The sequence below is a fragment of the Entelurus aequoreus genome, linkage group LG23 (assembly GCF_033978785.1).
Source record: "Entelurus aequoreus isolate RoL-2023_Sb linkage group LG23, RoL_Eaeq_v1.1, whole genome shotgun sequence".
NCBI classification, from domain to species: domain Eukaryota; kingdom Metazoa; phylum Chordata; class Actinopteri; order Syngnathiformes; family Syngnathidae; genus Entelurus; species Entelurus aequoreus.
In genome coordinates, this window is record NC_084753.1 from 34,462,947 (window position 1) to 34,477,455 (window position 14,509).

The window sequence follows — 14,509 nt, forward strand, 5'->3', positions numbered from 1 at the left end:
TAGGCTGCTGCATTACTAATGATTAATGGAACTATAGCTGAAAAAATGGTACAATAGCAATAGGAGAGACTATTCATCCCTGAACACCATGGAGTTCATGTACAGTGTTTCCCATAAACTGCCAAGATACCTGTGGCGGTGGGAGTATGGCTATGGGCGTGGCTATAGGCGTGGTCACCATGACATCATCGAGTAATTTGCATAATTTACTACAATGATATGATTTTCTCAAAAAATGCTCAAAAAATGTATACTTACTAATTAATAACAGTTTTGTTTTAAACGTCCATCCATCCATTTTACAATATAATTACAACACTTTATGTACATATTTATATACAGATATGAACAATAAGTTATTCACTGAAATCTATTTATTAATTGTGGTTCTTACAAAAAATATATCTTATAAAAATATAAAAGCTAAAATGTCTCTTAAAGCTCTGCTCCTTTAATTAGTGCATACTAAATAATTTAACTTTAGCCTACTACTTCAACCATATTATTTACCAGCAACATAAAGTGAAACAGAGGCAGAGGTGTCCTGCCACAGTCAGTAACAAATAAACAGAAAACAGTAGTGGTGGTAGATAGACACAAAGCTTCATCAAACATTTGATCCACTGAACAAAGAGCTCCAAAAATCTTGATCCTACACTTCTCTTTTGTAAAGTAAATCCGAACAGCCGATATGGGCATCTACATCAACTATATGATTTGCCTGAGAAGCTGGACAGGACAAAAAAAAATAAAAATAAAAATTTTAAATTTTTTTAAAAAAAAAATAAAAAAATTTAAAAAATAAAATATTTTTTTTTTTTTTTTTAAATAATTTTTTTTTTTTGTGGCGGCCTTAATTCTTTCGTGGCGGGCCGCCACAAATAAATGCATGTGTGGGAAACACTGATGTAGGCTTAATGATGCAGTTACATTATTATATCAACTATCAGAGACAGAAACTCTTCATTTAACATAATGTCCTTTTTTGCTGCTTCAACACGGCTCAATCAACACAGAAAAAGGTAAAGTGAAATAACAGACAGACAGGGCTTTGCTGTCCGTAACACACACGCGGACACACACACACACACTGCAAAATGAGCTAACGTTACACTAAAAGCGAATTAGCCTTCACCTCAAGCCACTCGTTTGGTACACCTCCGAACCGAACCGAAACCCCCGTACCGAAACGGTTCAATACAAATACACGTACCGTTACACCCCTAGTGTTTGGAAATTTTTTAAATAATATCCACAAAGTTCAGTGAGCAGGTTGTGTTTTGTTTGACCATGCATGTTGACTTTCTTTGTTTGGTTGCAGTTTGCGCCATGAGAGGAAAGGGCTGCTTGCATTGGGTCGTATAGGTAAATGCTGTGCTGTGTGCACATTAAAGGGAAGTTCATGGTCATTGTCCTGATATTCTGACATTGTCCACAAGGCAGCGAATAGACTTTTAGCTATTTGAAATGACCAATTGTCTTGTGTGATGGACTCTAGGACGATTAGTGGTTACTGGGTAGCATCTGATGGGGATCCATTTGAAAGAAATAAACAGCCTGATACTTACTGAAGTGTGTTAAGTGTTGCATTGAAGACACAGCCATTGATTCGTGTTTGCAGGTGAGATTGAAGGCTACCAGAACGAGATCGACACTAATCTGGAGAGCAGCAGACCCAAGCTCAGAGGGGTTTACGCCGCCTACGCCAAAGAAGGTACGGGGGCCTGGTGGGCGTCCTGCATCCTGGTGGCGGGGAGTTTGAGTCACGCAGTGTTTGCACTGCGTCCATAGATGCAGAATGAAGCGTAGCCCCAAATGTTCCATGAATTAAGTCATTTGGACCACTTTTGTGACGCGTTCACATAAAGATTAAACATTAGTTTCCTGTCATTGTGGTAACCATGACAACCAAGCCATCGTTTATCAACGTATCGCTCCTGGAAATGTCAACATTGAAGTGGATTAAGCGCTCCCGCCTCACACAGACCTCGAGAACGACCCGGACGGCTCCAAGATGGCGGAGGACGACGACGACGACGAGGAGGACGACGTGATCCGCACGGTGGCCAAGCACTTTGGCAAGGAGATGGCCGAGCTCACCATGGAGTCGCTGATGGACTTGGAGCAGAGCGGGGTCGCCCAGGAGGAGGAAGGGGAGGACGCGCCCAAACGGAAAAGCCCTTCGCTGGCTTCCATCTTGGGGATGAGCATGCCCACGGCCGCCTCGCTGGCTCTGGACGAGTCCAACGGCAGCTCCGTCCAAGGAGCGGAAGATAACGGTGAGTGACGCTTTTGGCTTTGTTTGTCACTGCTGTGGTAGAACTGGAGGGAGGGGTGTACCCACAGCTAACTGTCCCCGATGGTCAAACACAAGCACAGGTGACACTTCCAACAAAGCAGCTAGCAACAAAAATGCAAAAACTCTCACATGGCTTTTAGATCTTGACCTCGATGTCATATCTGTTGTACAGATTTACTTCACAAAAGAGAGGTATGGCCTTATTTAAGATGGATATACCTTGAATGCTACCCACACTTTAAAACCAAATACTCCTGGGACAAAAGTTTTATGGCCAGATGAGACAAATATTGAGCTCCTTTGCTGCACTACCAATCAACAGCAAAAAGACGGAACGTTGTACACTGCAAAAACTGCAATCTAAGTAAGATGAAATATCTCAAATAAGGGTGATATTTGCTTATTTTCTGTCTGATAAGATAATTATTCTCACTAAGCAGATTTTATGTTAGAGTGTTTTACTTGTTTTAAGGTCCTAAATGATCTCAGTAAGATATTACAGCTTGTTGCTGAGATTTGATGACCTATATTGAGTAAAACATGCTTGAAACTAGAATATCAACTGTTGCAAAGCTGTGTCATCAACACTCACAAGTATAAAACTACTTTTTTAAAGTAATAATTTCTTATTGTAAGCATGAAAAAAAAAATCATGACTTTGACACAATTGTGTCTCATAATTAAAACAGATGACAGCCAAATGGACTTTGCTGTTTTATTTTCAATGAAACAATAGAAAATAGGTAATCATATCGCAGTACAGTTGGTTAATATTTAAACATGTGACATTTCAAACAATTTTGAACAGAAATAGTTCGTGCACATTCAGATAAATTCCTCAAAGTTACAATTAAAAAAAATTTGGCCGGGGGCCGGGCTGTATATATGCGCACTAATTGACTGAAAGAGCACGCACTTGGCGCGATGATGTCATGTTATCCACGGAAAAATGCATTTTTAGACAATATGATTTGCCTGAGCGGCTAGGAGACCCCGAGAGTAACAAGCGCTTGCCTTGTTGCCTTTCCATTAAGAACAATATATTAGTTTTTAGTATAAGTTTGCTGGTTTCAAGAAATGTAATGCCGGGCGCATATCATTATCCGAATCAGAATAGTTTTATTGTCATTGTTTGAGAACAGGTTTACAAACTAGGAATTTTTCTTGGTGCAATCGTGCAACATAAAACACATATAACACATATTTGGTAATAAAAAGAGCTGTAACTGAGCTATCAGATCATGTTATAGACTTAGAAGGAATTCAAGGAGCTACTGTTAGGAGTTATTGTTCATTTGCCTGATGGCCGAGGGGAAAAAACTGTTCAGGTGGCGGGAGGTGTGGGTACGGTCCATATGTCAAGATAATGGCACTAGCATTTACTTCATTTAAGAATATTTTTCAACATATTGAGCAAAAAGGTCTCTTGTTTTTTTCTACCAAGAAAAGTGCACTTGTTATTAGTGAGAATATGCTTATTTTAAGGTATTTTGGGGTTCATTGAGGTTAGCTAATTTGACTTGTTTTGGAAAGTCTTGACAAGCCAAATTTTCTTGTTCTATTGGCAGATAATTTTGCTTAGTTCAAATAAAATACCACTAATTTTTATTTTATTTTTTCTTGTTTTTTGAACACCGAATTTTTGCAGTGTACACAACCGTGGTGTTCCAACAAGACAATATCAAAGACACATAAAAAACTGTTTTTTTAAGGGTTTCAGGCAGGTTAAATTAAGTTTCTGCGATATCTGTTCCAGAGACTGTACCTTAACCCTACTAAACATTTGTGAACAATACTTAGAAGCTGAGTCTGTGTCAAGAACGCAACACATTCATATCAAATCTACCTTTGTTGCCAAGAAGAGGGGTCAAATATGCAACCAGAATGTTGCCAGAAGCATGTTGTTTATTTTGTGTGTGTTTTTCCAATGGGAAGAGACCCCAAATTGCTCAGTTGTAGATCATAAGACTTTCATTTAAAAGATTTGGGGATTAAAGTCCCTGTTCTGCTGACCAAAAAGATGTTCTGACAATCCCCTGCAAATCAAATGTTATGGATTTATTTCGTGTTTAGCGCGACCGGATCAAGAGGGGATAGAAAGAAGAAAATAGACAGAGAGAGACAACAGAACTACAGACCCTTTCCATGGAAACGTGTATTAATTTCCATAGTTCTATTCAAAACGTTAAACGTCCAGCTCACAAAACCCACGAAAACAGGAATTTCAAAAAATTTGAATACTGTGAAGAAATCATCCCAACTTTTACAGGGCAAAGTAGGAAACGGTGATTTCTTCACAGTATTCTCATTTTTTGAAATGCTGTTTTCGTGGGTTTTGTGAGCTGGAGGCCCAAATGATGTACAAATATACAACTAAATACTTGAAATTGTTCAAGTTGTGGGCCCTGAATCTATAATCCATGGAAGTTTAGCATTTTGAATGGAATATGGAAATAAATACACTTTTCCATGATATTACATTTTTTTTGGAAAGGGTCTGTACATCAGCGGATGCAAAATATACAAAAATGATGCCAATATCCGTAAAAATATAAATTAGTAGAGATGCCGATATATGCGTTAAAATGTATTATTGGAAATTATCGGTATTGTTTTTTTTATTATCGGTATCGTTTTTTTTTTTTTTTATTTTATTTTATTTTTTTTATTAAATCAACATAAAAAACACAAGATACACTTACAATTAGTGCACCAACCCAAAAAACCTCCCTCCCCCATTTACACTCATTCACACAAAAGGGTTGTTTCTTTCTGTTATTAATATTCTGGTTCCTACATTATATATCAATATATATCAATACAGTCTGCAAGGGATACAGTCCGTAAGCACACATGATTGTGCGTGCTGCTGGTCCACTAATAGTACTAACTTTTAACAGTTCATTTTATTCATTTTCATTCATTACTAGTTTCTATGTAACTGTTTTTATATTGTTGTACTTTCTTTTTTATTCAAGAAAATGTTTTTAATATATTTATCTTATTTTACTAATTTTAAAAAAAAGTACCTTATCTTCCCCATACCTGGTTGTCCAAATTAGGCATAATTATGTGTTAATTCCACGACTGCATATATCGGTTGATATCGGTATCGGGTGATATCTGTATCGGTAATTAAAGAGTTGGACAATATCGGAATATCGGATATCGGCAAAAAGCCATTATCGGACATCCCTATAAATTACTGAAGTAGAAAGAACTGACAATGAACATTAATACACTATCATTGGAACAATATTAATTAGAGATGTCCGATAATGGCTTTTTGGCCGATATCCGATATTCCGATATTGTCCAACTCTTAATTACCTATTCCGATATCAACCGATACCGATATATACAGTCGTGGAATTAACACATTATTATGCCTAATTTTGTTGTGATGCCCCGCTGGATGCATTAAACAATGTAACAAGGTTTTCCAAAATAAATCAACTCCAGTTATGGAAAAAAATGCCAACATGGCACTGCCATATTTATTATTGAAGTCACAAAGTGCATAATTTTTTTTAACATGCCTCAAAACAGCAGCTTGGAATTTGGGACATGCTCTCCGTGGGCAGGGTTGGGGGGGCGGGGTTTAGGTAGGGGGCAGCGGGGGTGTATATTGTAGCGTCCCGGAAGAGTTAGTGCTGCAAGGGGTTCTGGGTATTTGTTCTGTTGTGTTTATGTTGTGTTACGGTGCGGATGTTCTCCCGAAATGTGTTTGTCATTCTTGTTTGGTGTGGGTTCACAGTGTGGCGCATATTTGTAACAGTGTTAAAGTTGTTTATACATCCACCCTCAGTGTGACCTGTATGGCTGTTGACCAAGTATGCTTGGCATTCACTTGTGTGTGTGAAAAGCCGTAGATATTATGTGATTGGGCCGGCACGCAAAGGCAGTGCCTTTAAGGTTTATTGGCGCTCTGTACTTATCCCTACGTCCGTGTACACAGCGGCCTTTTAAAAAGTCATATATTTTACTTTTTGAAACCGATACCGATAATTTTGAAACCGATACTGATAATTTAAAGCATTTATCGGCCGATAATATCGGCAGTCCGATATTATCGGACATCTCTAATATTAATAGTATTCCATCCATCCATTTTCTACCGCTTAGTATTGATAATTAATATTATTTTCCTCTAGCACCATTACTATTTTGTGACAATGTAACAATACATATAATTAGATAAATAATCAGAATGTAATTAGATAAATAATCGGATTATAAGAGAAAGAAGAACAAAAGAGGAGTGCAGTATGTTAACTTATACAATCTTATGATAATAATATGTCAAGTCTACGGGTGTGCTGTGTTTTAGGTGATGTGTATTTGTACGAGTCTAGATATGTGTAGAAATATGTGTTTGCTGAAGCTGGCTTTAATATCTACAGCATGTCTAAATAGACCTCTGGACACACCTAAGGCCGAATGGCTGGAAGGCGTCGGACTGATGAAAGGTCCACTGAGACATGCCATAGATATTAAAGGTCTTTTTTAATTAAAGGAGAGTTTTTCTTGTTTTTTTTGATGATCTTCCCACTTTTTTGAGGCCTAATCAGGAGGTAGTGAAACTACTCTGGTTCACAGTTAATGAAGCAGCTTTATTTGTCATGTTCTACTTATTTGTGTTGGCTCACTGTTAGTTTTCCTCCACGAGGCTTCTGTGTAGTGGACTGGAATGGACTGTCACAGTGCTACTTCCTTCTCGACAGCTGTCGTTTTGAACCGCAATAGAGTGAAACCTCTCTTGTCTGGGCGTGTCCCCTCTACAAGAGGATAAATACAAGGGGAGTCAAAGAAATCGATTTTTCAAATGAGTCGCAATTCCTGTTTGTAACGATTCCTGATAGATTTTAAAAAAAATTAAATAGATTTAAAAAAATATATATATATATATATATATATATATATATATATATATATATATATATATATATATATATATATATATATATATATATATACATTTTTATTTTATTTTATTTTATTTTATTTATTTATTTTTAGTGTCATGTTAATTTCCCCCCCAAACAATTAACCCACAAAAATTATATATAAAATTGAAAAACAAATACAAAAAACCCTGCATCAGTCAAATAAGTACAGGCAAATATTGGCATGAAGCCAAATGTTAATGGTAATATTTTAGCTTCGAATTGGATGAGCAATATGAGCCCATCAGCACGGACGAAGGGGCGAGATTGCCTAGATCGCGTCATGCAACAAACGAAAAAACAACGTCCAACCTTGTTTTTCCAACTGGGAGAAAAAAATGCGCTTTAAGATGTTAATTATTGCTTCCAGAAATGTATACATTTTATTTATTTATGACAACAAAGTTATTTCTCTTCCAATTACAGTACAATAACAAACAATTCTACAGTAATGAGAAATTAAAGTTTATATCCTTTTTAAAAGTTACTTGCATTATTATTATATATTATGATTACATTACATTATAAACACTGTCTAGTTTTTAGCGATTATTTCTTCAGGTTAAGATTATGATGTAGACAAAACTCTGAGTCTGTCTGCATAAAGTCAAATATTTGTGAAAGTTAATTATTAAATATTGTTCTAATGTGTGGCACATTGAGACAAGAATATGTTGATTGACAGTCAAAAACTAACACGTCTTCCTTCACTCGTTATTTTCGCAGTTTTATGCATTCATATGTATAATATATAAAAATTGCAAATCGACTCGCAATTTTGAAGAGAAAAATCGCAATTACCGTATTTTACAGACTATAAGCCGCACCCACTAAATTTTAGGGATATTTTTTTTTCCATATGTTAGCCGCACAGGACTATAGGCAGCAGATAAATACGTTGTGAAATGAGTTATTTACACGGAAATATTCTGTAAATGTTTATTTACATACCTTAATTGTTTCCAAACGATGCCTGTAACACGGCAGTAAAACGGCTGATCAAACAAAACAGAAGTCATCGTCATGGACCCACTAGCTGCGCAAGCTGGCTCTCCAATCTGCTAAACGGACTCAATAACTTCACGGCGACGTTTTGGTGAATTTACTGAGGGATTTGTGGAACTGAAACAATACAAAAAGAATGCCATTGTAAGTTAATAATACTAGCTATCCATACACTTAGGTAAAACGGAATCCATCCTATTTGGGTCCCAAATCCCAAATCAACCTTAAGAAAGTCAGTGACTTCACTATTAAAGTGGGTGACATTGTTATCACCAGGAAAGATGAGGTCACCTACCTAGGTTCCATTCTAGAGGCTAATCTTTCCTGTGATAAAATGGCAACCAAGGTAATCAAAAAGGTCAACCAACGAACGAGATTTCTCTACAGAATCTCCTCTCTGGTCAACAAAAGCACCATGAAGATTCTAGCGGGAACTCTCGTTCAACCCTTTTTCGATTACGCATGCACCTCCTGGTACCCTAGCCCCTCCATAACCCTCAAATCTAGACTCCAAACATCACAGAACAAGCTAGTCAGATTACTTCTAGACCTCCACCCCAGATCCCACCTCACTCCTACCCACTTCTCCAAAGTGGGCTGGCTCAGGGTGGACAGAGTAAAACAACTTGCACTGAGCCTAGTCTATAAAATCCGCTACACCTCCCTGATACCGAAGTACATGTCAAACTACTTCCATAACGTAAATGACCGCCATAACCACAACACCAGGGGGAGCTCCACACACCACGTCAAACCCAGATTCCGATCTAACAAAGGTCTTAACTCATTCTCTTTCTATGCCACATCAATGTGGAATGCACTCCCAACAGGTGTAAAAGAAAGGGCATCTCTATCCTCCATCAAAACCGCAATAAAAGAACACCTCCAGGCAACTACAACCCTAGCCTAACCCCCACTTCCCACCACATCCCACCTCCCCGGATTGTAAATAATCAAATGTATATACTTGTTCTTATGCTTTCTGAGCTCACTATGTTCACCGCTCGCTGTACATATCCTACCAAGTCAGACCTACACTGTTACAATGTCCATTTTTCAGATGGTGCAATTGTTGATGACTTAAGTATGCTGATATCAACCAAACCTAATCCCCCCCGCCCCAACCCCCTCCACATCCCATTCCCCGGATTGTAAATAATGTAAATAATTCAATGTATATACTCTGATGATATATTTGTACCATGAATTGATTAACGTGGACCCCGACTTAAACAAGTTGAAAAACGTATTCGGGTGTTACCATTTAGTGGTCAATTGTACGGAATATGTACTGTACTGTGCAATCTACTAATACAAGTTTGAATCAATCAAACAAAGACTCTTTTAACCATGTTAAGCATATTAGCTAATGCTAATGACTGTAGCTTCATTATATTATAATAGCACATACAAATATGCATGAAAACACTCCTACGGACATCACACATGGAACGATTTAGTAAGTAAGAATTGTTTTTAGTAGAGATGTCCGATAATATCGGACTGCCGATATCGGCGGATGAATGCTTTAAAATGTAATATCGGAAATTATCGGTATCGGTTTCAAAAAGTAAAATGTATGACTTTTTAAAACGCCGCTGTACGGAGTGGTACACGGACGTAGGGAGAAGTACAGAGCAGTTTCGTCTCCCAGTCATACTTGTCAACCCTCCCGATTTTCCCGGGAGACACCCGAATTTCAGTACCCCTCCCGAAAATCTCCCGGGGCAACCATTCTCCCGAATTTCTCCCAGACAACGATATTGGGGGCGTGCCTTAAAGGCACTGCCTAGCGTGCCGGCCCAATCACATAATATCTATGTCTTTTCACACTCACAAGTGAATGCAACGCATACTTGGTCAACAGCCAATACAGGTCACACTGAGGGTGGCCGTAAAAACAACTTTAACACTGTTACAAATATGCGCCACACTGTGAACCCACAACAAACAAGAATGACAAACACATTTCCGTAACACAACATAAACACAACAGAACAAATACCCAGAACCCCTTGCAGCACTAACTCTTCCGGGACGCTACAATATACACCCCAACCCGCCCACCTCAACCTCCTCATGCTCTCTCAGGGAGAGCATGTCTCAAATTCCAAGCTGCTGTTTTGAGGCATGTTAAAAAAATAATGCACTTTGTGACTTAAATAATAAATATGGCAGTGCCATGTTGGCATTTTTTTTTCCATAACTTGAGTTGATTTATTTTGGAAAACCTTGTTACATTGTTTAACGCATCCAGCGGGGCATCACAACAAAATTAGGCGTAATAATGTGTTAATTCCACGACTGTATATATCGGTATCGGTTGATATCGGAATCGGTAATTAAGAGTTGGACAATATCGGATATCGGCAAAAAAGCCATTATCGGACATCTCTAGTTTTTAGTTATTTTCTAAAACTTACAAATATTGCTTGGAGTGATGAATAGAAACACTATGGATGGCAATAAGATGGAGCGGCAATTCCACTTCCGGTTGAAAGGACTAAAGACGAGGGAATTGCAGTTTCATTGCACAAACAATAACATACTGTACCTTATCAGTGTGTTTACTAGTTGTTGTTGTTTTAAACTATTCCATTATGTCCGTCAGCGAAGAAAAATCCATAAATTAGCCGAACCGTGTTATAAGCCGCAGGGTTCAAAACGTAGGAAAAAAGTAGAGGCTCATAGTCTGGAAGTTTTTTTTCTCAAAACCGTGCAGCCCTTAATTACACTGGTGTGATGTTGGACGGCGTCAAGCATCTGCCCCTAAAACATGGCCATCAGCAGGTTTGAGCATAAATATTGACACATCGCCTCTCACTGAGATTGGCGTTTGGTCCACTTCCTGTCTGGGGTGTCCAAAGCGTCTATAAATTCCCCCCCCCCCCCCCCACCCCCTCTCACCCTTTAATGCCAGTGAGCTCATGCTTAATACGTGACCCGCACGCACATTTACACCATGTCTGTCATGATGTCATTCCAAGATGACTCCTCTCGCACTTGATCTCACCGGGGGGGACGTCAGATTAGAGAGAGGACGCATCTTTCTTTGGTGTGTGTGTGTGTGTGTGTGTGTGTGTGTGTGTGTGTGTGTGTGTGTGTGTGTGTGTGTGTGTGTGTGTGTTGTGTGTGCGTGCTGGCAATGCTTACTTAATGGGGACATCACTCTGTTTACACAGTCACCTTTTTGGGGACCTCTGACGGTATGGGGACAAAAAAACAGGAACCCTTTTTAAATGATAGTGGGATCCATTCTGAAGATGCCTAAGTGATTTTTAAGCTTTGGCCCATAAAACATGTTTACTAGTTAGTTTGAGTGTAGCTGGTACTGCACTTGTTGCTTTTTTTAAATGGTCCTCAGTAGTCACGTACAAATGAAAAATTAAAAAAATGATTTAAATTTTGGTCCCCATGAACCATTTTAAGTCTTTTTCCCCAGGGTCCCCAGCACATTACTTCATCAATCCAGAGATTTAAAGACGTGTATGAGCTAACTGTGCAGTGGACATTTTACCAAAACATTTTTATACAAGTGATGATCAAAAACTTGGTCCCCATTCCGAATGATAACCAGTATGTGTGTGTGTGTGTGGCAGTTAATGGGTCTCCCCCAGCTCCATCTTTGAAGTATGCAGTGGACCTTGTCATTACAAGCAAGCCTTTCATCTAAGTGTGTATTGTTAGCCTAAGACTCGGATGTCAAGAAGTCAAAGAGGTTGTCATTTCAGATAAAAAAGGCCAAAAGATTTTTTTTTAAATGACTCATTGATTCACCACAGTCCTTTATTCTTTTTACGAGTGTCTTTTTAAAGATTTTTTTTTTTTTTAAATTTGTTGTAGTTTATTGCAACCGACTTCCCGTTAAGTCGAGCACACTTGCGGTCACTTTAAAGCTCCATACATCTGCTGCCAGTCTGCGTGATGAATGTTAGAAACTCCCGTGGTGTTTGACTCACTCCGCCATAGAGGAGCAGACACCAGAGGACATGCAGCGTTAATTGTGTTCCTTGTAGATACTTGAAACATGGAACATTTTGCTGCTTTACACGCGCATCAGTCAGGATTAGGGATGTCCGATAATGGCTTTTTTGCCGATATTCCAATATTGTCCAACTCTTAATTACCGATACTGATATCAACCGATACCGATATATACAGTCGTGGAATTAACACATTATTATGCCTAATTTGGACAACCAAGTATGGTGAAGATAAAGTCGTTTTAAAAAAAATTAATACAATAAAATAAGATGAATAAATTAAAAACATTTTCCTGAATAAAAAAGAAAGTAAAACAATATAAAAACAGTTACATAGAAACTAGTAATGAATGAAAATGAGTAAAATGAACTGTTAAAGGTTAGTACTATTAGTGGACCAGCAGCACGCACAATCATGTGTGCTTATGGACTGTATCCCTTGCAGACTGTATTGATATATATTGATATATAATGTAGGAACCAGAATATTAATAACAGAAAGAAACAACCCTTTTGTGTGAATGAGTGTAAATGGGGGAGGGAGGTTTTTTGGGTTGGTGCACTAATTGTAAGTGTATCTTGTGTTTTTATGTTGATTTAATAAAAAAAAAACTATACCGATAATAAAAAAAACGATACCGATAATTTCCGATATTACATTTTAAAGCATTTATCGGCCGATAATATCGGCAGGTCGATAATATCGGACATCTCTAGTCAGGATCGTAGCTTGTTAGCTGGCCAGTGGCTGCTGGGCTGTTAATGTCTTAAGTCGGGCTGGGCGATTATATTTGATAAGGCGGAAATTAGGGGTGTGGGAAAAAATCGATTCGAATTCGAATCGCGATTCTCACGTTGTGCGATTCAGAATCGATTCTCATTTTTAAAAAATCGATATTTTTTTATACATTTTTTTATACATTTTTTTTCTTTTTTTTTTTTAATTAATCAATCCAACAAAACAATACACAGCAATACCATAACAATGCAATCCAATTCCAAAAGCAAACCCGACCCAGCAACACTCAGAACTGCAATAAACAGAGCAATTGAGAGGAGACACAAACACGACACAGAACAAACCAAAAGTAGTGAAACAAAAATGATATTATCAACAACAGTATCAATATTAGTTACAATTTCAACATAGCAGTGATTAAAAATCCCTCATTGACATTATCATTAGACATTTAGTTTATGAGATGCGATGCAAGTGTAAGCCACCGTGACACTATTGTTCATTTTTTTTTTTTTTTTTTTTTATTAATGTTTGTAATGATAATATCAATGAGGGATTTTTAATCACTGCTATGTTGAAATTGTTACTAATATTGATACTGTTGTTGATAATATTTATTTTTGTCTCACTACTTTTAGATTGTTCCGTGTCACGTTTGTGTCCTCAATTGCTCTCAATTGCTCTGTTTATTGCTATTCTGAATGTTGCTGGGTCGGGTTTGGTTTTGAAATTGTATTGCATTATTATGGTATTGTTGTGTATTGTTTTCATAAAAATAAAAAATAAAAATAAAATAAAAAAATCGTTTTTGAATTGAGAATCGTGTTGAATTGAAAAAAAAAAAGATTCTGAATCGAATCGTGACCCCAAGAATCGATTTTGAATCGAATCGTGGTACACCCAAAGATTCCCAGCCCTAGCGGAAATAATATATTATGTCATCTTTATGCGGATGATACGCAAATCTATGTCCCTTTAAAAAAAAAAAAAGAGAAGTGACACAAGTTTAAAATCACTTTTAAATTGTCTTGAGCAGTATTTTTCTACCGTTTTTGTGCCGAGGCACATTTTTTTCATTGAAACAATGCGGAGGCACACCACCAGCAGAAAACATCAAAAAATGAAACTCAGCAGTCGATATTGACAGTAAAAAGTTGTTCTTGCAAGTGTTGGATATGAATTCAAACCATAACCAAGCATGCATCACTATAGCTCTTGTCTCAAAGTAGGTGTGCTGTCACCACCTGTCACACCCCGACGTGACTTATTTTGAGTTTTTTGGTGTTTTCCTGTGTGTAGTGTTGGTTTTTAGCGGCGGTGTATTTTGTAGCGTCCCGGAAGAGTTAGTACCGCAAGGGGTTCTGGGTATTTGTTCTGTTATGTTTATGTTGTGTTACGGTGCGGAGGTTCTCCCGAAATGTGTTTGTCATTCTTGTTTGGTGTGGATTCACAGTGTGGCGCATATTTGTAACAGTGTTGAAGTTGTTTATACGGCTACCCTCAGTGTGACCTGTATGGCTGTTGCTCAAGTATGCGT

General features: G+C 37.8%; 1 protein-coding gene across 4 annotated transcripts in view; it reads left to right on the plus strand.

The window, feature by feature from the left end:
• LOC133640437 (transcription factor IIIB 90 kDa subunit-like) overlaps positions 1-14,509 on the plus strand; it is a 172,808-nt gene that overhangs the window by 62,809 nt on the left and 95,490 nt on the right. For all 4 annotated transcript variants that reach the window (XM_062033850.1, XM_062033847.1, XM_062033848.1 and 1 more), the window contains exons 11-12: positions 1,622-1,714; positions 1,986-2,279. In XM_062033850.1, coding sequence (XP_061889834.1) covers positions 1,622-1,714; positions 1,986-2,279 — 387 coding nt within the window. The remainder of the gene's footprint in view (positions 1-1,621; positions 1,715-1,985; positions 2,280-14,509) is intronic.